Source organism: Pelodiscus sinensis, chromosome 17 (assembly GCF_049634645.1).
Source record: "Pelodiscus sinensis isolate JC-2024 chromosome 17, ASM4963464v1, whole genome shotgun sequence".
Taxonomy (NCBI): Eukaryota; Metazoa; Chordata; order Testudines; family Trionychidae; genus Pelodiscus; species Pelodiscus sinensis.
Genome location: NC_134727.1, coordinates 6,128,661 through 6,152,599, shown reverse-complemented (window position 1 = coordinate 6,152,599; position 23,939 = coordinate 6,128,661). Strand labels below are relative to the sequence as shown.

General features: G+C 43.2%; 1 protein-coding gene across 1 annotated transcript in view; it reads right to left on the bottom strand.

The window, feature by feature from the left end:
• Positions 1-23,939, bottom strand: part of LCP2 (lymphocyte cytosolic protein 2) — a 75,709-nt gene that overhangs the window by 18,051 nt on the left and 33,719 nt on the right. Inside the window, exons 4-15 of the mRNA XM_014569873.3 lie at positions 17,383-17,448; positions 15,346-15,377; positions 10,167-10,204; positions 8,914-9,094; positions 7,373-7,473; positions 5,261-5,330; positions 4,039-4,122; positions 3,879-3,904; positions 3,741-3,760; positions 3,317-3,421; positions 2,259-2,289; positions 27-39 (exon numbers count right to left, since the gene is read on the bottom strand). Of these exons, the coding sequence (XP_014425359.2) occupies positions 27-39; positions 2,259-2,289; positions 3,317-3,421; positions 3,741-3,760; positions 3,879-3,904; positions 4,039-4,122; positions 5,261-5,330; positions 7,373-7,473; positions 8,914-9,094; positions 10,167-10,204; positions 15,346-15,377; positions 17,383-17,448 (767 nt within the window). The remainder of the gene's footprint in view (positions 1-26; positions 40-2,258; positions 2,290-3,316; positions 3,422-3,740; positions 3,761-3,878; positions 3,905-4,038; positions 4,123-5,260; positions 5,331-7,372; positions 7,474-8,913; positions 9,095-10,166; positions 10,205-15,345; positions 15,378-17,382; positions 17,449-23,939) is intronic.

The window sequence follows — 23,939 nt, the reverse complement described above, 5'->3', positions numbered from 1 at the left end:
GTAGAAGAAGTGTTGAAAGCACTTACGCTCATCTTCTTCCTGGGGAAAGAGGAAAAAAAACAACAATAATAAACACTAAGAGGTTTATAATATCAGAACTCTTAAAAATATTATTTTTGCTAAACAAGATAAATCAGGAGATGCAGGTAATCCAAGATGGGCTGGCTATATTTACCTAAAGGACACTGAAATATTTGTCTTTTGCTACAAAAGACTGCAAGCCTCTTTTGAAAAAGAGCACTTTCGAAAAAAGGCGTTATTCCTCGTAAAACGAGGTTTTCCACGGTTGAAAAAACTGCCGCGGTCTTTCGATTTACTTTAAAAAAAAAAACACAGCAGCATTCTAGATGCAGGGGAAGTTTTTTTGAAAAAAGACCACTTTTTTTAAAAAAAAACCCTGTAGCCTACACACACCCTTTGTGAAACACCATATTTAGTTTTAAAATTGTGGTACGGGGGCAAGGAAATCACATGTCTCGGTTTCCAAAAGTGAGTACAGGTTGAATCGCTAAAATCTGGGACTCTCTGGTTATGTAACATCCATGGTCCAAAGGGATGGCCAGATTCAAGAGCTGGGCTGGTGGTGTGGAGCACAGCCCCAGTGATAGTGGGGCTGCCGTCTTAGGGAGAACAGCTCCTGGCTGGGGTTGGCAGCAGGGAACGCAACCCCACCGGGGAACGCAGCCCCAGCAACAGTGGGACCGGCACAGTGGCCAGTACCTGGGAGCCCGGACTGGAGCCTGGAAGTGCATCCTGGTCTGGCAGCGAGAGCACAGCCCCATCCGGGGTCAGTGTGCTGGGAATACAGTCCAGGCCCTGGCTGGGAAGCACAGCCCCAGCAGGGCTGGAGGTAGTGGGTCTATGAAGGAGAGCAGGGATGATAGCTGGGAGGGGAGCCTCGATCTCCCCTGGTCTGGCAAACTGTAATTCGGGATGATGGTCCCGCCTGTTGTAATTTCGGTGCCTCAATTTCAGGGTGCCCAAACTGAAACTTAAAGAAGTCAGGGGAAGAACCTCAGCTGAGATAAATTTTCATAATTTTCAAGGGGTTGGCACCCTCTGAAAATCAAGTTCCCTTAAGAAATATCAAGTTGGGGAGCCCAAAACTGAGGGGAAGGGCAAAATCACATGTAACTTAAAAAGTAAAAATCTAGGCCTAGACTCTTTACAATGCCTCTAATATTTAAAGTAATGTATCGAGGGATTAAATTCATGTGGAAAAAAATGACAAAAAGTGAAGCCTGTGCTAAGAAGGAGCGAAAGTGGAATGGCAGTTACAAACAGCTCAAGAAGGGAGGTTGTTTGTAACTGAAAATTGGGTAATTCTGAACAAAATGTTGTGTTTCTTCTTTCAAAGTTAACAACAGCTCCTTGACTTAATACCCGCTTTCAAACTTTACTGTGAGGAAGAAAAATGCTGTTTTTTAACCATTTTAATTTAAATGAAAGAAGCATAGAAACCGTTTCCTTGTCAAATCTTTTTTAAACTTTCCCTTCATTTTGAGTAGTTGACATCTGGCAGTCGTGTGTGGTGCAATATTTTTGTGTCTATTCTGCCTCACGGTGCACTTCTGATTTCAAATGAGAAGTGTGTGGTTGAGGAAGTAGTGTGTAACTCTTGTACTCTAAACTGTGAGGTTCTCCTGCAGGAGTATTAAAGGAACTACAGGTTGGATCTCCTTGGTCCGGTTCCCTCAGGAACTGACCAGTCCCAGACAAGGGAGTTTTCTGAACCAGGGAAGGTCTGGGGTTGGAGGTGCCAGTCTCTTTGCTGGGCTCCTCTCCCCAGCTATCTGGAACCACTACCCTAGGCCCCCTGGATATGGCAGCCCTGCAGGCTCCACAACCCCATGAGCTCTGGTGGCCCTGGCAGCCCCCCCAGCCCTGCAAGCTCTGGCAGTGGCCCTGTGGGCTCTCGCAGCCCTTCTGGTGCTCGTGGCCCCACGAGCTGAGGGCTCTTCAGCCTCCCCCTTCCCAGCTCCGCAGGCTGCGAGATTTGCTTCCTCCCCACCAGGCTACAGCACCCCGCTAGCTTCCCAGCCTGGCCGGCTGAGGTCTCTGATGCCCTGTGGGCTCCACTGCCCCATGGGCCCCACTGGCTAGCTCTGCTCCCAGCTCCCGGCAGTCTCTGTGCTGGGACTCTCTAGCCCAACAACATCCGTGGTCCTGCCAGGGTTTATGCACCTTTTGTAATTGCATTGACACATACTTGAAAACATTCTTCCTGTAGAATATTGTTTGCTCTGAAATATACTTACATCGTATCTTCTTTCAGGTGCCCAGCCTGGCCTAAAATCAAGGAGGTGGAGAAACCAAACACAGATGTTAGGTGTAGAAAGTGGGAATGAATGAGACTCTAGACCTGTGTGCAGTGTCTGTATTGTCCATGGGGACGTAAGCTACTGTCAGTTTTTGCAGGTATAAACACATCGGGGAATCAGTTCTAATCAGCAATTTCTTTTGCTCATTTAGGTAAAAAAAACCCAAACCCTGATTTGCAGCTAGTAGAAGACACTTGGATGTCTAAACCCTGATCCCGTAATGTGCTTTCTGGAGATTCTGGGATCCATCTGTGTGGAGTTTATTGCATGGCTGGAGCATAACTGACGGTTATTTCAAATGAAAGATTGCACCTGCTGCCTTCCTCGTACTGACATTGAGTTTGAATAGCTGGCCTTAAACTTCAGATGAATGATGAAAACATTAATTGCTCCCATGGAACCCATAGCTACACTGTTGTGGCTGAGGGTTGGCTTCTATGAAGATATCTGGCCCCTTCCTCGCATTTTGACTGCTAGTTGCCTAGCAGATCTTGTGGTATGCTTCTTTTATTTGGTTACAGCCCTATCCAGAAGCTAAGAAAGGCTGTTCAGCTCTTGCTATAGAAAGGTTTTGCCACGAATTCAGGGATTTTCAGGGTGCCAGGCCTGGCTTAGTTGTGGGAAATACATGAAAGCCGCCTCCCTCCCTCATTATAAAAGGGATGTGGAAATAGGGGTTGAGTTTGGCCATAAGGATACTGAGAAAAAAGTTTTCTGGGAAGATGGCTAGGGCTGACAGGAGACTCACGAATGACATTCCTCTTTCTTTCTGGATTATGGCTGTAGTGAGATGTATTTTGGGCCTTATTTTTGGCCTTTCGGATGAGGCAAACCCTGTTGTATTTGGCTTTTCAAAAGGCAGGGCTTTTTCACATTACAATAAAGCGGGTATCTTTAGACAGCGGTGTCTCGCCTGACACATACATTATATTTTCCAAATCGTTGTGGGGAATTGTGAAATATGGTTGTGTTAATATTTAAAAACAAATGTTTACTTTGCAGGTGATGGCTTCCTTCCCGAGACTGGATTGCCTCTCTCATATTTATCTGCTGACGGTATGGGAGGCTTTTGTATCTTTGCTAACTGTTCTCCTAGAGACCTAAACAAAAGAGGACATGGTGTAACAAAGGTCAATGCTTTTTAGAGCTTCTTTGATTACACTCAGGGGCGGCCTGTGAGTATAGGATGACTCGGCCGTCGCCTAGGGCGCTGTGTTAAATGGGGCGCCCAGTGATGATGTCACGCCATTGAGGGCTGTGGAGGCGGGGGCACCGATCACGCATTCCATCTGAGGTGCGAGGGTGCCGATTGCACATTCCGCCTGAGGTGCGGGGGTGCCAATTGCGCATTCCGCCTGGGGCGCCAGCTGCCCCCTGATAACACTGATGGTGTCTGACCCCAGAGACTTAATGTCTTACCTTAACTGTGGTGCCATGGGCTGTTAAAAAGCAAAGAAGAGTTACAAGAACTTATAAATACGTAACATCCAGGTAGAATAAGACCTTATAAGTAAGTAAGGTCCACATAGAATAAGAAGCAAATAAATGTCCTCTTACCTTATCAGGAAACACTGCCCTCTTTCCTGAAAAGAATAAATAACAAAACTTGAAAAACCCCAAAGCCTTAGGTAATTCATTATAAGTTCTGGAGACTCACCAGATCTGGCTTTGAAACCTTGTTTATTGCAAAATGAACATAGGATAAATAAGTACTGACCTGGTCCCGGGCTGTCTCTTTCAAACGGTGGCCCAGAACGATCCAGTGGGGGTTTTGTGCGTCTGTCTATAGAAGGCGCAGGGGCTAAACATGAATACGGTGTGAAATATTGTGTTAATTCAATGTAAGACACATTTATATTTTTATTATATCTGTCATGACCTGGCAGCCCTTCTTGGAATTATAAGCAACACAATTAAACTCATAAATAGTCAAGCTTGGCTGAATTTGGTGTTTGCTTTTTTGAAATGCTGATGGACAATATCACAGTTTTAAAGCATTTTAAAATATTTTATTGATTTACATTTTCAGTTGCACAAAATGATGGGGGGAGATTATCGGACAACCAACAGGGCCAAACTAATTATTTAATGATGGCAAGATATTAGGATTCCAAAAAATTAAAGCGTTGTCATCATTAAAAAACAAATTGTCAAAATATACAAAATAAATATCCTTAAATCTAACTAAATTCTTAGACAAAATACGAAAAAAAAAATTCTACTTATCTGTAAATTTTGATTATTATTGGAAATATATTTTCATTGTTTGGGGAAGCCAGCAAAGGATTTTTAATGGGGTTTGTCTACTCGACACAAGGCCTGAAGACATTAAGGTGACCAGGTAGGCCAACTAACTGCACCTAGAGAAGGAACCAGGGAGCTAGGAATAATGAGAGACAAGGTCTAGCTGGGCAGAGGCAGGAGGCATCTGAATGAAGCCCAGAAGCTGCAGCTGGGTTGTGGGGAAGTTGTCTGCAGTGACTTCCTGTAAGGACGGTTTCTGGACTGGCAAACCTGGCAGGGAGCCAGAAAGATGAGAGAAAGCATAGGGGGAAAGCAAGCTGTGGGATAGGGCACACCTTGGCTGCTGATGAGAGGGCCCCTGGGCTAGAACCTGGAGTAGAAGGCGTAATTGTGTTCTCCTATGTAAAACTGAGCAAGTGGCACAGTCCAGGCAGTGGAGAGTGGTCTGTCTTGGCCATTTCATGTTGAAAGACTTTGCTACCCCAGAAAGAGGAAACGGCTGAGCGACCTGGCCAAAGGGTCATGAAGGAGAAAGAAGCAGTAGTTCCAGGAGCCAGAGAGTAGGACACCACATCCAGCAGTGAGTAGGACACCCATCACAGGGGATAGAAACACTAACTTAGCACTAGCTGGAGACCACACAAATATGCAGTACGCCATAGTTTTTTTAAAAAGAGACCAATATTTTCACTTACGTTTTAAAGGTTTTGCACTTTTATCTCTATTCACGTCATTATTGCTGGACGGGGGAGGGTAAGGTGGCATCTAAAAAGAAATGGTTTTACAAATGATTGAAGTCTCTCTGTGTACAGAGCTCAAGGATTTTCATCTTCTCCTCTGGGGTCACTCAACACATCACAAAAGCCACAGTTGTCAAGCTGTGCATCTGTTAGAGCACAAAGGGCCATTAGGATCCCCACCCCACGCCTTGCAGAATAACGTCTAGGTGAAAGGCCTTTTCTTGACACATAACATTGGTTCTGTCAATTCTCTGCCCCTTTACAGGGAACCTCTAGCACGTAATTCTTTTCAGGGGAGGTTGGGAACATGCCGGCAGCAGGAGGGAGGAGTAGCTGGAATGGATATGGTGATGCAGAGTTTGGTGCATATAAATTCAAGGTCAAAAGTGATGAGCAGATCAGGAAGAGCCCGGGAGCACAGGTTTGCATTAAGAAGAGAGCTACTGTGCCAGGGGCTGTCCAGTTCTTCATGGAAAGACTAGCGCAAGGAGAGGACCACGTAGCTGAGTAGCTCATGAAAATGATGAAGGTGACTGCGCTTAAGCCCGTGTTTCCTCAGAGGCACCTATTCTTGACCCAGTTTCTTTCTATGGCCTTCCAAGTAATGGAGGAGAGAAATACAGCAGACTTCATACTATGCAGTGGGGAGCTCTGTGCTTACTGATTAACTTTACTTGTATTCATGTATAGCTTTCATACTCTGTTGTGCTGGAATACGGGAACTTTGCAGAGTGAGCTCAAGGGCTTACAGAATCAAAGCCTTTGGCCATGCCTTCACTAAACAGAAGATCAACGCTATGGCAATCAATCTTCCGGAGTTCAATTTAGTAAGTCTAGTTAAGACTTGCTAAATCAAACTCAGAGGGTGCCCCCACCAGTGTCCAGTAGTCCTGTTTCTGCAAGGAGTAAGGGAAGCTGATGTGAGCATTTGCTCCCATTAGTCTCCTGCTATGGGACGGCAGGGAAACTCAAAACAAGGTACATTGACTCCAGCTATGTAATTAACGTAGTCGGAGTTGCGTATCTTGATTCAATGTTACCTTTTAGTGTAGACCTGGCCTTAATCTGCCAAATTAGGGAATGTGTGGGTCTATTCACCTTATAGGTATTGATGAATTCTGAATGTATCTAAGAAGACCATCCAGACTTCAGTAAAGGACAATGATGACACTTTTTTTTCCTTAACTTTGCTCACTGCCTTGGGTGAATCAGTTTTGTGCTCTGACCTCTTCATCTCATCCAACACCAGACCCTTAATTTTTCCACCACCAGGGAGTGCTGCCTCATTCAATGGGACTGCCCATAAGACAGAGGGTTTGCAAGATCGATCTTTTTCACATTGCTCCAGTGACAGCTTTCCCCAAGGGAAGGTGTTCAAAGGTGAGTATTTGTTGGTAAATCATCATTAATTGCCAGTATACCTGGCCACATTGCAATATAGAAACCATTTCTATATGGCTGTGTCTAGACTGGAAAGTTTTTCCGTAAAATCAGCCACTTTTATGGAAAAACTTGCTAGCTGTCTACACTGGCCGCTTGAATTTCCGGAAAAGCACTGACGATCTCATGTAAGATCGTCAGTGCTTTTCCGGAAATACTATGCTGCTCCCATTCGGGCAAAAGTCTTTTTCCGAAAGACTTTTGTGCAAAAAGGCCCGTGTAGACAGCACAGTACTGTTTTCCGCAAAAAAGCCCCGATCGCGAAAATGGCGATCGGGGCTTTTTTGTGGAAAACTGCGTCTAGATTGGCCATGGATTCTTTTCTGCAAAAAGTGCTTTTGCGGAAAAGCATCCTGCCAATCTAGACGTGCTTTTCCGAAAATGCTTTTAATGGAAAACTTTTCCGTTAAAAGCATTTCCAGAAAATCATGCCAGTCTAGACGTAGCCTATGTGTGTTCCACAAAAAGTCATCATTTTAGCACACATGAATTACTTTTGTAGCACAAATAGTTTCTCTCTACTTCAACATACACAATCATTATGTTGAATATGATGTTATATGTGGGCCTTCTAGGAGATGATGCCAAAGGAAAACAAATAAATATTCTTTAAGAAAGGAAACATACAGGAGTGCCTCTGCCCGCATATGGTGCTGCTCCTGGGGATGGGCCAGGTCGCTGAGGTGGAATAGGAGGCTGGGGAGATGGTCTAGCATTTGTGGGTCTATCTAAAAAAAAGAAAAGAAAAATCACATACTGAACAATTCTGCACACACAAAAGGTTATTTTCTTTTTCGTTAGATCTTTATTCTGAAGTTTAGTTTAAAATGACGGCATTTTACATTACACGAAGAATCACTTTTTGCTGTGTTACTTCGCTGTAACTCCATAGTGACTCTGTCATCAATTCTTGTATGTTCTGTGTGCTTTTTATGCCCCACAACTTGAATTTCACTTTGGCATTGCATGTACCCACAGCGAGAGGGCTCAGTTCTCTGTTGACCTGCACTTTATGTATTCCTTCCCACCACTGCTAAGTGCATATCAAAAACTCCGGTCCAGGTGGTAATGTTTGCCCTGAGGTAAATGACTACACAGGTGTAGCCTAATGGAGAACCAGGTCTACAAAATTATAGACTTATGCAGAATATGGTCTGGGACCAAGTCAACTCCACACACAAGGGCTACGTCTACCCTGGCATGATTTTCCGAAAGTGCTTTTAACGGAAAACTTTTCCATTAAAAGCATTTTCGGAAAAGCACGTCTAGATTGGCAGGATGCTTTTCCGCAAAAGCACTTTTTGCGGAAAAGTGTCCGTGGCCAATCTAGACGCGGTTTTCCGCAAAAAAGCCCCGATCACCATTTTCGTGATTGGGACTTTTTTGCGGAAAACACTACTGTGCTGTCGACACTGGCCCTTTTGCGCAAAAGTCTTTCGAAAAAAGACTTTTGCCCAAATGGGAGCAGCATAGTATTTCCGGAAAATCACCAATGATCTTACATGAGATCGTGAGTGCTTTTACGGAAATTCAAGCGGCCAGTGTAGACAGCTGGCAAGTTTTTCCGGAAAAGTGGCTGATTTTGCGGAAAAACTTGCCAGTCTAGACACAGCCAAGTGGTATAAAGTTACAGTGAAAATAGGTATAAGGATGGTATCTTGCACTAGTTACATAGTGTAAAACCAAACTAAATAGAAGAAAATGTGTATTTATCTTGATGTGGATCCCAGACTAAGGTCCCAGTCTTGTTCCTACTGAAGAAAAGGGCAAAATTCAGTAACATAGTTTTTATTAAGTGACCCAAACTTCTGGGATCTTTCTTTTTATAACTCTTTTTTTTAGCATGTGCTTAACTTAGCATGTATATTCCATAATACTGCTCATGGGTTTTGCCTACAACAAATAAGGCCTCTATCCAGCAAAGTAATCTCCTAAGCTGTTCCTTCAGTATGCCTACACATTAACCTGGTCAGACTAGAAGTGTAATGCTTTCTCTGTCTCTTTATCTGGCAGTATCAGAAGGCATTGCAGTTTCCACGAATGTGTATTTTTCAATGAAAAAACCCTCCCATTTATTTAGAAACTTCCCAGACAGGACTGGTGAAAGGCTCTATAGTCAGTTCCCTAAAACAGCTTGCCCTTTCCAAATTACATTTTGCAATAGTTACCTATGTAGTCTGTGTTACTTGGAATTGACTTGGCAGGAAAGATGACATTATGGGGGGCTGTGTCATTATTGGACGGAGGAGGTTCATAATCATCACTCTCATGTCCTGGTTCATCGGTTGGTGATTCATAGTCAGCATCATTGTCCTGTTCGTCATCTGGGCTTTCATAATCATCTTCTTCCTGCCATCCGCAAGTGAAAAAACAGACAGTGATTAGATACCACAGAATACAATGAGCTTGTTTTTTTAAAATATATATAGATTGTAGTGTCTTTCATTTTGTGGCATATTAAATTGTATCGCCAGCACTTAGGGGATTGTTTCATCCCTTCATCAAACGCAGTGATGGAGCATCTCATGATTAAACAGAGCATAACACTACCCCGCTTAAAGAAAATGGCAAGGGATGGACAGGACTTCAGTTTTATATCTCATCCAATAGATGGCAGCAGGTGCCCCTAAGCACTGCACCAGGGCAATCCTTCAGTGGTGCAGCCTTCCTTAAAGCTCCTTCCTGCAAAAGCGAGGCTTTGGTGGGGGCTTTGTAGCCCTTAATGCAGGGAATTTCTAGCCCTTAATGTGTGTGGGTTTGACCCAGCTCGAGTAGGTATGGCTTGTGAGATCAGATAATATTATTGTGCAAGGTTTTACTACTTCAGCACACCACTTTTACAGAAACTTGTCCCTGATCTGTAAATGGTGTCATAATTCACTGTAATTTCTCCCCAGCCCAGAAGGTGAAAGTTTCAAAAATACTGCGAATTCAGCTAATGCTGCTCCAACTGAAGTCCATGATAGTCATTGATTTCAAGGAAATAGAATTAGACCAGAACTGATGGCTATTGGAAACTCCCAGAACATCCTTTTCTTCCCCTTCTGCTTGGAGTGCATAACACAGAGAGGGCACATCTACACTGCAGGGCAAATGTCGAATTAAGCTACACAACTTCAGCCTCATCAGTGGCATAGTTGAAGTCAAAATAGCTTACTTCGGCTTTTGGCACTGTCTACACCGCAGGAAATAAGAGGGAGAACACTCTTCCTTCAACTTCCCTTACCCTCATGAAATGAGCATTACAGAAGTCGGAGTAAGAATCTGCCATCTTGAAATTATTTTGTAGTAACAGCTTGCTGTGTAGATGCGCACTTTGTTATTTCAAAAAAATGCTGCAGTGTAGAAGTACCTGAACTGATGGAGTGAGGTAACAAATTATCTACTTTGAGTTTTAAGTGATCTAAAACATGGTTCTTACAAATGAAGACCAGCCTTCTTCCTCTTCGTCACAGCCTCCTGTGTGAGGAAACAGAACCATGACTCGTTACCACATGTTGGCTTCAGAGTACCAAAGCTTCATCAGGTAAAATGGCACTACGTGTCACAAAAAGTCACCAACCATCAGAGCATCACAATAGCAGGCCAGGGTTAGCCATGGGGAAAATCACCAATTGTTCCATTTGGTGCTGCAGTAAAATTGCGGAATTCCCCCAGGGTGGCAGATTGTCCAAGGAGTAGGATGCGTCCAACTCCCATGGCAGCCAACAGGAATTATGTGCACCCATTATTGATGTCACCTTCCAGTTGAAGGGTATTAGTGGAACATCCTTTGCATATCAGGATTTCTGCTGTGATTGAGGCTATTCCACACTGCCAAGTTTTTCACCAAAAATTATTCCACTTTTATTAAACTGCTGTTACATGTCCACACCCTACTCCTTGTGTCACTGCACCACATCCTCATTAGCAGCTCTTGCAATGACAAAGGGAGCAGTGCACTGTAGTAGCTATCCCATGGTTCAACTAGCCACAGGGTGCTTTTGGGATGGGTTTGTGGTGCCTCATGAGTGGGGCCGTCCTTATCTATATCTTTGTAGGGGACCCAAAAATGTGGAACACCAGTGGGTCTTCATGTCCACCCATCTACCTCTTCTATGGCTCTGTTCCTCCAGAGAGGATCTAGTTAACTTAGAAATTAAAAAGCCCACCAGACCTATTAGTAGAACATTGAACCTATGAAAGAGCCGTTCAAGTGGTAATGAAGCCACTTATCAGGCATTTGCTGCATTTATTATCAGTTGCTGCATTTATTGTATTAGCCTATGACCCGGTCTATACTATGGGGGAAGGTTGGCTTAAGGTAAGCAATTTCAGTTACGTAAATAACATAGTTGGAGTCATCGTACCATAAGCCAAACTTCAGCGCCGTTCCCACAACGGGAGGATGATGGGGGAAATGCTCCCAGGGCCAACAGGAACACCCTCAGTGTTTGATTTAGTGGGTCTAGCAGAGACGCGCTAAATCAAACACTGGAAGATCAACTGCCTCAGCGTCAGTCTCTCCACAAGTCTAGATATGGCCTACAAGACCTTAGGGTGTGTCTAGACTACAGAGTTTTGTCGACAAAAGTGGACTTTTGTCGACAAAACTATACCTGTGTCTACACTACCACTGAGTTCTGTCGACATAACGTCGACAGAACTCAGCAGTTTTGTCGACGCTGGTAAACCTCATTTTACGAGGCATAACACCTTTTGTCGACAGAGTTCTGTCGACAGAAGGTGTTATTGCATCTAGGGTTGTGTCTAAACTACAGGGTTTTGTTGACAAAGCAGCTTGCTTTGTCGACAGAACTGGCTGTAGTCTAGACGCTCTTTGTCGACAGAAGCTTTGTCGACAGTATCTGTCGACAAAACTTCTGTCGACAAAAGCCTGTAGTCTAGACGTACCCTCAGTTTAAAATCCCCTTTAAAAACCTTTCATTAGTTATGGGGCTGAAGACTAATCATGTCACTAAAAAGAGTCATCATCACTCCCCACACTCCTCAGGCTGTCATCGGGAACAGGAGTGCCAGTTTAGTTGTACTACATAGGGCCCCATAAATCCTACAGCCATTCCTGCCAGTGGGACAGGTACAGCACCCCATGATTCTGGTCTCCCAATCCCATTGTTCCATGGCCATCCTACGAGATTGCCAAGTGCTTTTCAACTGAAGCGTGGGGAGGGGGAGAAGGTGGGTGTCTGACAGGGACCTAGTGTGTATGGGGGAAGAGGGAGAGACAGTGTGTCGGGGCAGAGTGAGTGTGTTGGTATGTTGTCTCCTCAGTTCAGACAGCTGCCAGAAGCAACCTGTACTGGGGTGGTGGGGGGCGGAAGGGACACCCCAACATCAGCTTCCCTCTCTGTCTCTGCACAGCACAGAGCGTCTCTCTCTCTCTTTCACATGCACACAAGCACATCCACCTCTGCCTGTCTGTAGGGTGTGTCTACGTTACAAAAAACCTTCCACACCCTATGTGGTGAGTGGGGCAGGGTGGAGATGACCCCTGCTGTCACTGCACCAGTCCCCTGTGATCCTCTGGTCCCTCCCATCCGTAAGACGGTTCGGGCAGCCGCTGTGGGGTCCCCGAAGGTGAGGAGGCTTGGGGCAGTACATCCTGTGGCTTTGTGCTCAACTGCCAGTGTCGATAAAGCTTTCGTGCGGAGATAGCAGGAGCATTCCACCTTCGTGATTTGCTCTTTGTTTCCCAGAGCAGACACTGCAGGCATTTGGCAATCTCGTGATTGGCTCTCTGGCGGCCAATCACACCACTTGGACAACCGCGCAAAGAGCCTTATCACTCTCCTGCAGGTGATTCTATTGCAGCGCTGCAACCGAAGAGTTTTGTCACAAAAACTGGTTTTGCTGTGTGCACACTTCTCCTCAGGGCCACCAGTGTGGGTGGGTGGGAAGAGGGCAGCTGCCTCCAGGTCAGGTTGATTTAAAAAGGCCTGGGTCTCCTGGCCAATGCTGCCACTACCTCAGCCGTGGCAGCAGCTGGTGCCCCCGCCCTTTATATTGCCACTGGAGCCTTTGGTGGAGCATGCGCTATGGCCCTGGCAGCACAGAAGGTTGGCTGGGAAAGGCTAGCCCCAACCCCACATCTTCCTCCTGAGGCTCCACCGCTTTCAGGGATCCAGTTCCAGCTCCCCCCATGGCCTGGCAAAGACTCTTGTCAGCCCTAATTCTGCTTGCTTCACTACCAAAAGCTGCCTTTTGGAGAAAAATCTTGGCAGGGTAAACCAGGCCTAAGATGTGTCCTTCCCTCCCAAATGTAAATGCTAGTTGAAGCATAAAGAATTTAGAATTGACTCAGCTGTTAACCTCCTGTTTCAGGCTTTCTCTTGTTGCTACTATGGAAAGTCTGTGTGCAGATATGGGCAATTTTTTCCCCAAATAGTTCTTTTTCAACTGAAAAGCATTTTTGGAGTCTCTGTAAGAATTTGTGTATTCAGGTCCAAGTTGACAAATGGTTTTGGCTGAAGAAAAACTTGCTTTTTCCTAAACATCAGTGTTTTAGTTCAATCATGTTGAATTTCCCCCTCCCCCAAAAGTAGTGTTTTACATTCAGATTATCCGATTTTTAAAGAGGCTGAAAAACATCCAATGGTCAAATTGAAGGGGAAAAAACTCAGAGAAAGGCATTTTGTGTCAACAACATGAATTTTGACTTTTTTAGTCACCAACAATTTTAAAAAAATTGGTTTCCATTCAGATCTGAATTTTTTTTTTCTGGATTTTTCAATTTGATCTCTGAGCTAAACAGTCCATTCTTGGCTCAATTCTAATGATGTGGGTTTTCAATCCATTTTAATAGGGCCAATGGGGGAGTATTAATCTGTGACAGTGCAGCTGCTCGTGGCCCAGCTAGTACAATGTTTAAAGTGGAAGCCCAGTGCAGGGAAGCCATGTGGCAGCTGCTTATTCCATGATGAAATCTAGCAGGAAAGGGGGAAAGACATTGTGCCTTAGAGGTTCAATCGCCACATGGATGCTCCCAGATTGCATCTGTCTCTCCACTTCCCTCCTCCGCCATTGTTCCTCTACCCCCCACTATTTGAACATCTTTTGCTAGTGCTTCAATTTGATATTTCTCCTTTCATTCTCTCTCTCAGTCCTTGTGCTCTCTTGACTTCCTCTTTTTTCTTGCTCTTGGTCCAGTCATTTTCATAGAATCCTAGGGCCAGAAGAGACCTCAGGAGGTCATCAAGTCCAGCCCCCTGCCCAAAGCAGGACCAATCCCAACTAAATCAACCCAGCCAAGGCTTTGTCAAGCCGAGACTTAAAAACCTCTAGGGATTTTAAAAACCTCTAGAGATTCCACCACCTCCCTATGGAACCCATTCCAGTGCCTTTCCATTCTCCTAGTGAAATAGTTTTTCCTAATATCAAACCTAGACCTTCGTCACTGTAACTTGAGCCCATTGCTTCTTGTTCTGCCATCTGTCACTACTGAGAACAGGCTTCTCTCCATCCTCTTTGGAACCCCCCTTCAGGAAGTTGAAGGCTGCTCTCAAATCCCCCCTCACTCTTCTTTTCTATAGACTAAATAAGCCCAAATCCCTCAGTCTTTCCTTATAGGTCATGTGCTCCAGCCCCCTAATCATTTTGGTCACCCTCCACTGGATCCTCTCCAAAGCATCCACATCCTTTCTATAGTGAGGGGCCCAGAACTGGACACAATCCTCCAGATGTGTCCTCACCAGAGCCGAATAAAGGTGAATAATCACTTCTCTAGATCTGCTGGAAATTCTCTTCCTAATGCAGCCTAATATGCCATTAGCCTTCTTGGCTACGAGGGCACACTGTTGACTCATATCCAGCTTCTCATCCACTGTAATCCCCAGGTTCTTTTCTGTTGATCCCCAGCCTGTAACAATGTATTTTCCCTTCTTCTCACCTCCCGCTTTTTTACTTTCCTCTTTCTCCCAAGAGCTTTCCATACCTTCCACTTCTTCTTTCCTCACTGTCTGCTTTTTCTCACTCTCTCCTCTGTCTATTAAGCCCTGCAGTTCTAGGGTTGGGAGCCAGCAGGAGGAGAGCTCCTAGGATAATGTGTAGGCAAGGGGAAATTTGGAACATCCTCCAAGAAAACATATGCAAGGACTTTTCTGGCCCAACTGTATCCGCTTACAGAACCTTTTTTCACTCAATCAAGGAACCTTGTTGAATTAATGATCCTTGTTTGGTAAAAGACACAACCAACGCAGTTCTAATAAGAGATTGTGTCACTCTGCACTTACCACACCCACATCCTGCTAGCACATGCTACTCCCATTTACCATCTACGCTAGCCTCCGACATTTGGAGCTGAGGGTTTCTGATGTGCCCATCTCTAATACCAACAATAATTCAGCTCATTAACTGGTTATTAACCCTGGAAGATCTGGACAGATCTATGATCCAAGTTGAATTACTTCTATCCATTATAAACTTAAACTCAAGGTAGATGAGAAAAGTTTGAAGATCTACGAGCATAAACATTTACAAAAGAATGTCTGAGTGAATACGGTCAGACAGTGATGAATGTAAATAAATAAGGCAAGCAGAGAATCAAGGTTTTAACCTTTTTAAAAAAGTATGTATCTTTAGATAGACAGCAAGTATGTGTTTACCTGTATTGTCAGCAAACTTCTGCGTCTGGGACCTGTTATGACATTACAAAGTTTGTTTTTCAAATTTTAATTAGTATGAACTAAATACATTTACATGTAGTAAAACCCGTCGCATAATTATAATTGAAGGTATTCTTCCATTAGACAAGTCAATATGATTTTTGACTCGCTTCTCTTTGCCAAAAAGCTAAACATAAACCGCCTGCAGTTTCATAAGCATGATCCTAATCCAGGCTAGAATCATTTGAAGAAGTGTAATGCATATTAGACAAACGGTATGTGTGTGTGAGAGAGAAAAAACATTTGAAAAGTTTGGTCATCTCACTTTCTAGCCTTCTTCTATGTGGCCTCAGTCCTACACACATCCGTGAATATTTTTAACTGAGTATTTCTATTGAAGGTCATGGACTGTTATACAGTCAAGTATATAACTATAATCTAGTTGTATATAACTATAATGTATATACAACTATAATGTATATAACTATAATGTATAAGTATACAACTATAATCTAGTTGTACTTAATTTTGATCCAGTTTGGCTAAAATCTCCACAGATTTATGTAACCCACATACCTACTGACTTTTAGCTCAAGGACCCAGGCTCAGTTCTGCCTGATGGCGATACACTTGCACATGTGGTTCATTACACATATACAAAGTGGAAGTAAAACCATGCTACTCAGTTGGTGACGTTTTATGGTCATTTTGCACCAGTGGAGATTATTAGAAAAGTTGTAGGGCAATAGGAAGCCAGGAACTCCAAATGTGTGTTAAACTATGTGTTTTGGCAATGACCAGTGCTTTTTGCTAATTTCAGTCAAGGTTTATAGGACAAATAATTGGGTTATTATTAGTGGTTTATGTTTACATTATGCTGCATCATCTAAGAGGGCTCTGTATCCTGGGCTACTCACTTCAGCTGGGAAATGGGAGGGAGACACTAACATGCAAGGTTCATGGGGTTAATTTGGGGATTAATGGGTCCAGTGTGAAGTCTGCAACTACTGTTTTAGCTATTGTAGTATGGTAGTTATGTTTTTATAGTAATTCTCCTTTCATTGTAACTCCTCTGGTACACAAGGCTTCCCAAATGGCCCATTAAGAGACTTTCTCCAAACTGTCTCCATCCCAAGAATCATGCTGTGGATGTTTAGGGACTGGCAACTAGAAAAATAAAATCAGAGAGAAACTCAACCAAATTTTTCATAGTGGCTGAGAATTTTTTCAGAGCTCCATAGACCATTTTGATAAATAATATATTTAAAAATAAGGGGCAATTTCTAAGTCAACTTAGAAAAATCTCAAGTAATAAAGACCAAGAGCTCCTATATTTTATTAAAATAGAATATAGAACCTTATTATATTTATCTTTGTTAATTAGTGAACCGGCTGATTCACATTAAAAAATATTTAAAATAAATCTAAAGCAGTCTCATGCCTTTTCTGACAAAAAATGTATTATCAACATCTAGAGAATGTTTATTATCAACATCTAGTCTTCTATTAAGGTTTTCTTAATTTTATCCCTCTAAAATGTAGTATACCGATATTCATTTATTCATATATTATGAATTATTGTAAGTTTTATTCTGTATTATTCCTTACAATATTTGGTCTTTAAAGCACAGCACTGGTAGTATTATTAATAGTTCTAATATTAATGTTAACAATAATAAATACTTGTAATTAGATTAACTTGTCAAAATATGGCTGAGTGTTGCAAACAATTATGTACATGAATAAGTTTGCTCCCATGAGTTGCGTGACTGAATTCAAATGGATTACTCAATGAGTAAAGTACAGTATCTTGTTTGGAAGTAATTGTAATTTTGGATTCTTCGTGAGGTTCTGCTGCATGAACATGATTAACAGTAGAAAGAATATATTGGAATGCCTTTTCATTGTCCTTTCTGAAACTTATTTTTGCTGTTAAATAACACTGGAAACCTTCTGTTAGCTGAAATGGACAATTATCCTGAAAGATTTTGTCTTAATAGTTTGCAAGACACAAAAAGGATTGAAAGGTTTACCTACCTTTTTGGGAAGAAACTCATTCTTCCTTCATTCCTGTTGATTTCTTGACTTAACTTACTTACAATTCTGTTTAAAATAAAACAAGAAAAACCCCACTGCATTAAACAAAAATGTCTTAACACTTGCCTCCCGCAGCCATTCCTGTGACTCAGTAGCATAGGTTGGCACTGAGGGTGTGTCTACACAACAGCGTTATTTCAGAATAAGGGACGTTATTCTGAAATAACAATGCAAGCGTCTACAGAGCAATTCTGTTATTTAGAAATACAATTGAAATAAAGGACGGCTTATTCCATCTTCTGGAATTCTCACTCCACCAGGAATTGGACTTATTCCAAAATAACTATTTTGGAATAGCGGTAGTGCAGACGCTCCACTGCTGCTATTTCGAAATAGCTCCTCCCCAGGCCATTCAAAGTAATTACTCCCCAGTGCCTCCTAGGGCTCTAAATCGAGGTAGTGCATCCACATTACGGGATCCTGCCTCAGACTAATTTCGAGGCTTCCCTGTAGTGTATTTCTTCCGGAATAGCTTCTTTCAAAATAAGTGTGCAGCGTAGATGTACCCAGAGAGATGATGCTGGACATGAAAAAGCCATGACACAATATGTATGTACATTAGTAAATAATTAAGATACTCTAAGACAGACTTATGTAGACAGGGTAAGAACAGCAATTTCTGTGTATAGCTCTATTTCTCTAATGCTTCCAGGCCCATTCTGGATTATATTAGTTCTTAATGTAAGTAAGTAACTTCTGTTTTGTACTAACTCTCAGACTAAGTCTGATATGATATTTAGATATCTGTCTGTAGCAGAGTTGACACCCATGCTGTGCCTCTGGGCAAGATTGGGGGGAGGGGCATGGCACTATGCTCCCAGAAGGGGCGGGGTCTTGGGTGGAAGGGGCGTGGCCAAAGCAGCCAGCTCTCAGCGCAACCCGAAACAAGGTACACCCCTGCCAGTGCTTAGCATGCGTGGCATGTGCTGCGTGGCACTCAGGTGGCAATTGAAAGGGCTTGGTGTTCCAGGAGCAGTGGCGGCCGGGAGACCCTGGCCCTTTTGAATCACCAGACGCTGGGGATATTGCTTCCTTTGCCCCGCCCCCATCAGCAGGCCTGCCTGTCTGCCACTTTTTGAAGGGCTGCTCCCTAATAATTACCACATGCAAGAGTGTATCTCTGGGTTTCCAGCGCCTGGGAAGAAAGGGTTAAACCTTTCAGCTTGGAATCTAGAAGAGGCAGGAAGAGAGTACTGGATGGCAGCAGCTTAGCTGTTCACACTTCTGCTTTAGCTCTGGGCGAAGCGGTGAAGGGTCTCAGATTTCAGCTCTGTTAGGCGGGGCTTCAGTTTTCTACCCTCGACCCCCAGTGAGTCTCATGCTGGCCCTGCTGGATGGACCTCCTGAAAGTGGCTCGTGGCCCCTCCTCCAGAAGGCTCCAGGCTGAGAACTGCAGACCCAGGCTACATGGAGGTCCCATGAGCTCTGCCCCCTTCCCTACCCATGGCACACAACCCTGAGATGGGGGACCAAAGCCTGAGCCTGAGCCCACGTTCATGCCGGGCGGCAGGGCTCGCGGGTTTGCCAGCCCTCCAGGATTGGCTGGGAGCCTCCAGGAATTAAGTAACGAGCATGTCATGTGATGCAGTCTCCAGGGATCCATTCAACCACCCAAGGCTAGGCTGTGACTTCAGCCCTGGGTTTGGGCTTTGTCTTCCTCCCCAGTCCCCAGCAAGTCTAATGTTAGCCGGGGGGACCCCACGTGAGAAGCGGGGGACTGCCAAGAGATGAGAACTGCCGAGAGAGTCAGCAAGTGTGTATGTGGCAGCGGTTCACCAGAGGGGGAGCAAATCATCACAATGTGGAAAAAGCGCCCCAGATTCTTATCTTCTCCAGTCTCAGCCCAGATTGACCTAATCTGGGTCCCCGCCACAAGCAGAAAAGGAGAGAAACATTTGGCCTATGTCACATCCAGCATTTGCAGGCTGTGCCAAATGTATGGATATGAGACCAGTTTTTCCTGTAAGCTGGGTGCTTGGGTGGTCACCCAGGAGCGATCCAAATGCCACCCAGCTTACAGTGCCCACATCTCCCACAGCCAGCAGCATGTGTTTCTGCTTGCGGTGCATATCCGCACATGCCTTGGTGCACAATACAACATTTATGCTGCACACAAATGGAAAAAAACTAGAGAGAACATTGGCCGTGACACTATTACCTTACATAATTGTTCAGTAGCGCATGTGTGTAGCATTAGGGATGGCTCACATGGGTGACATTTTACCTGGGAGCAGCTATGCAAATATTGATTGAGATGTACAGTAAACGATAATCCAGAGAAGCCAAGACTGAGGAACTTGTACTCTCTGCTTTGTAAGAGACCCAGAGACACAGAAACAAATTCACCACCAATGTAAGCAGATGCAACTCTGCTGAAGTCTGCTCACTAACGACAGTACCCTTGAATATTTTATTTTGTTTTAATGACTGTTTTACAGCTGTGATGAGTCATGGTCTTATTTTTAATTCCCTTTATGCCTTTGGTCAGGAAATAACCTTAGGAAAGTCCCGCAAATGTTGAAAACACTTTTTTTGAGACTTACATTTAGACATAATTAAAAACATCAAATGTACTTCTATTCTCTTTTTCATGTAGGTGTATTATTTACGGAAACAAAATCTTTTACTGTAAAAAGACAAGAAAGGAGAGAGCCAGTTTGGTGCATGACAGAGAACACCCTTTATGACTTCTCTAACATAGTCACATCTTTTATTACTGTACAGTTACACTTTAGACCTTAATCAGACCAGTCAGATTTCTGTTTTATGCCAAATTAATTGATTATGCCTGTGGTGTAAAATCAAGTTGACTATATTAATTTTCCTCTTTCTCTGTTTCTCCTCAAAGCAGGACTCTCTCATTCATTCTTAAATAATGGATATCATTAAATATGTGCGAAAGCTTCAGAGAGGTAGCCGAGTAAGTCTGTAACTGGAAAAGCTTAAAAAACAACAACAACAACAAATAGTCTAGTAGCACCTTAAAGACTAACAAAACATGTAGATGGTATCATGAGCCTCTTGGGCAAAACCCACTTCTTCAGATGACTGCAGTATAATAAGTTCAGATCCAAGGATAAATAAGGGAAGTGTGGGGGGAGAAGGAAAAAGGGGAGGGGAGGAATAAAAAGAGAGACAGTGAATAGATAGGGCAAATAGTAACAAGAGGCTGTTAAAAACCATTAGCATTCCACTGTTGGGTTGGTTGGTTAAGTCATTAAAAGGTGGAAGATAGTGTGCGAGCCATCCTATATCCTGCTTCAGACCAATTCCACAAGCCAAATACAAAAAGAAGGATTGGAACTTAACTTCATTCACAAGTTCAATTCTTATGCTAATGAGCTGAACCAGGATATAGGATGGCTCGCCCACTATCTTCCACCTTTTAATGACTTAACCAACCAACAAACCAATGGAGGTGCTAATGGTTCTTAACAGCCTCTTGTAACTATTTTCCCTATCTACTCATTGTCTCTTTTTTCTTTCTCCCCTCTCCTTTTTTCTTCTCTCCTCTCACCCTTCCTCCTTCCCTTATTTATCCTTGGATCTGGACTTATTATACTCCAGTCATCTGAAGAAGAGGGTTGTGCCCATGAAAGCTCATGATACTTTCTACAGGTTTTGATAGTCTTTAAGGTGCTACTAGACTATTTGTTGTTTTTTAAGATTTTCCTGTTACAGACTAACTAGGCTACCCCTCTGAAGCTTTTGAAAAATAACAAATAGTCTACCAGCACCTTAAAGACTAACAAAACATGTAGATGAGCTTTCAAAACATGAGCTTTCGTGAGTTCAATCCGCTCTTTAGAGCAGAAAATGTGTCCATATCCATGGCCCTGAATCTGTGATGACTTCTGCATAGTCCTTATTGTATACACAGGGAATAGCTGCAGTGAAGTCAAGCACATGCATAAGTGTTTTGTTGGATTAGGGTTTAACTGAAATCAATTCAAACTATCAAGCACTGTTAATAGGGAGCTAATATAATTCATCCAGTACCACCCAAGCCACCTTAATCTTATTCTCAGAATTACTTACGCTGTCCTTCTTGCTTATCTACCACCCCCTATTCTCACAACATATTACCTTGCTGTACTTAGCAAAATTGGAAATTAATCAGGGCAAGGAGTGTGTCCTTACTCACTATGCAAAATTCCATGGTGATCTATCATTTGTAAACAAGCATCAGACAGTAGCTTAAAGTAATATTAATTATCCTATATCAAAATTGGAAAGCACAGTAATCTGAAGTCATGGATGCAGGGACAGCCACACTGCTACAATATATGTCGGTGAGAGATGCAGGAAAGCATTAATATTTCCAACCTTCCTTTTTCTTCAAGCACTAATTTGACATTCTCAGATTTCTGTGCAGCAGATTTTACACTTGCCCTTTTTTCGAATAACACAAACAGCCTCCTTGTTTACAAAAGATTCAGGTTGGACCCATCTGACATGCCCCTCTCCCCCAAGCGCCAAAAAAAAAAAATTGAGGAAATAGCAAGTTACGAAGCACTCTTTAAGTGTGCCAAACAGTGTGTCTCCACAGAGTGAGAGTTTGTATCTTTACAAGCTACTTCCTTCTGCTGCAAGTGATAAGGAAACATACTGCACCCAGCCTTCTCTCCCAGAGAGTATAATATTTTTTTACCGACAACCTCTGCAACAATCATGGGGTAGCAAGTGGACAGGATAGATATGTTTTGTGATTGTAGGAAACAGGATTTGAAAACTCCCTGGTATGACAAAATCTTAAAAAAAAAACCAGTAGTCCTGTGGCAACTTACAGACTATCAAAAATACATAGAATCATGAGCTTGCATGGGTAAAACCCACTTCATCAGATGAATTGGTGTGAAAATAACAGAAAACAAGATATAACATCAGAAGAAGTACCTGTTAATTGTAGGACCCATGTTAATGAGGCTAATTAAGTAGGTTGGATGTGTCTCATTCATAGCTTTTGATGTGGAAATGAGGGTGTTAGAGGTAGAAGAAGTTTGCTTTGTAATGTGCCAAACAGTTAAGGTCTTTATTCAAGCCCAGGCTAACAGTGTCAAATTTGAAGACTTCAGGGGGTAGCCGAGTTAGTCCGTACAGGATAAACTTAAAAAACAACAAATAGTATGGTAGCACTTTAAAGACTAAAAAAACATGTAGTTGGTATCATGAGCTTTCGTGGGCACAGCCCACTTCTTCAGATGGTCATATAAAAGGTCTATAAAATCATGACAGATATGGAGAAAGTGAATAAGGAAAAGTTATTTACTTGTTCCCATAAGAACTAGGGGTCACCAAATGAAATTAATAGGTAGCAGGTTTCAAACAAACAAAACAAAGTTTTTCTTCTTGCAGTGTACAATCAATTTGTGGAACTCCTTGCCAGAGGATGTTGTGAAGACCAGGACTTTAACAGGGTTCAAAAAAGAACTCGATACTTTCATGGAGGTTAGGTCCATCGATATTTATTATCCAGTATAAGTAGGAATGGTGTCCCTAGCTTCTGTTTGTCTGGGGCTAGAAATGGATGACAGGAGAGGGATCACATGAGGATTATTTGTGTTCTCTCTGGCATTGACCACTGTTGACAGACAGGATACTAGGCACGATGGACCTTTGGTCTGACCCAGTGTGGCCATTCTTATGTTCTTATGTGCTTATGATTGAGTGACCAGGCAAGTGGGGATATTGGGAATGATGGCCATGGAGAGCTTGCAGTGCTGACCCCCACACTAGCTGCAGAGGAAATTTTCATGGGGCAAATGTTGCAGGACTTGGCAAGCAGTTTTCTCATCTCATCCTGCTGGAAGAAATTCAATGCTTGCTGCTTCCAACACTCCCTGTTACACCTGCTCTTGGGACAGAAGCTTCCTTATGTGAACACCAGGTCCATATGTTCTTATATATCATTCAATTGTATCATTCAATGGTATTTGCTTCTTTTCTCATTTCTTTGTAGGCCTCCATCTGCGTGCTGTTGTTTGTCTTCGAGCAGGGACAATCTTTACATATTTTAAAGTGCCTATCACAACGGTTCCATGACTGAAACTCTACGGCACCCCAGAAGTACAAATAATTCATATTTCATAAGCCTTCAGCCAAGGCTTAGCAATGACCTAAGCAAAGCATTTCTTGCTTGCTTTTTCTGAGAAAAGTGTGCCCTTAGCAACAAATGTTTTTTATAGAACCTTCAGGCACAGAGACAGCTGGGCCTGCTGCTAGGTTAGGAAGGAAGTACCAAAACCACGCTGCTTTTTGAGATGGGAGCAGTGGGTGATGGGACAGGATAAGACCATGCAGCGAACACTTGTAGAAAATGTCACTCTCGGACCATTCTCCCCGCCTTCTTCACCAGCCGCTGTTTTTAGAATTGGAAAGAAGTTGAAACAAATTCCTCTCAAATTGGTTGTGTTTGCTTAATTAACCTCAACTGTTGTAGGAACAAGTCAAGTCCCTCCCGAGTATACAGGTGTTAGAGGGAGGAAGGTACGGGTAGA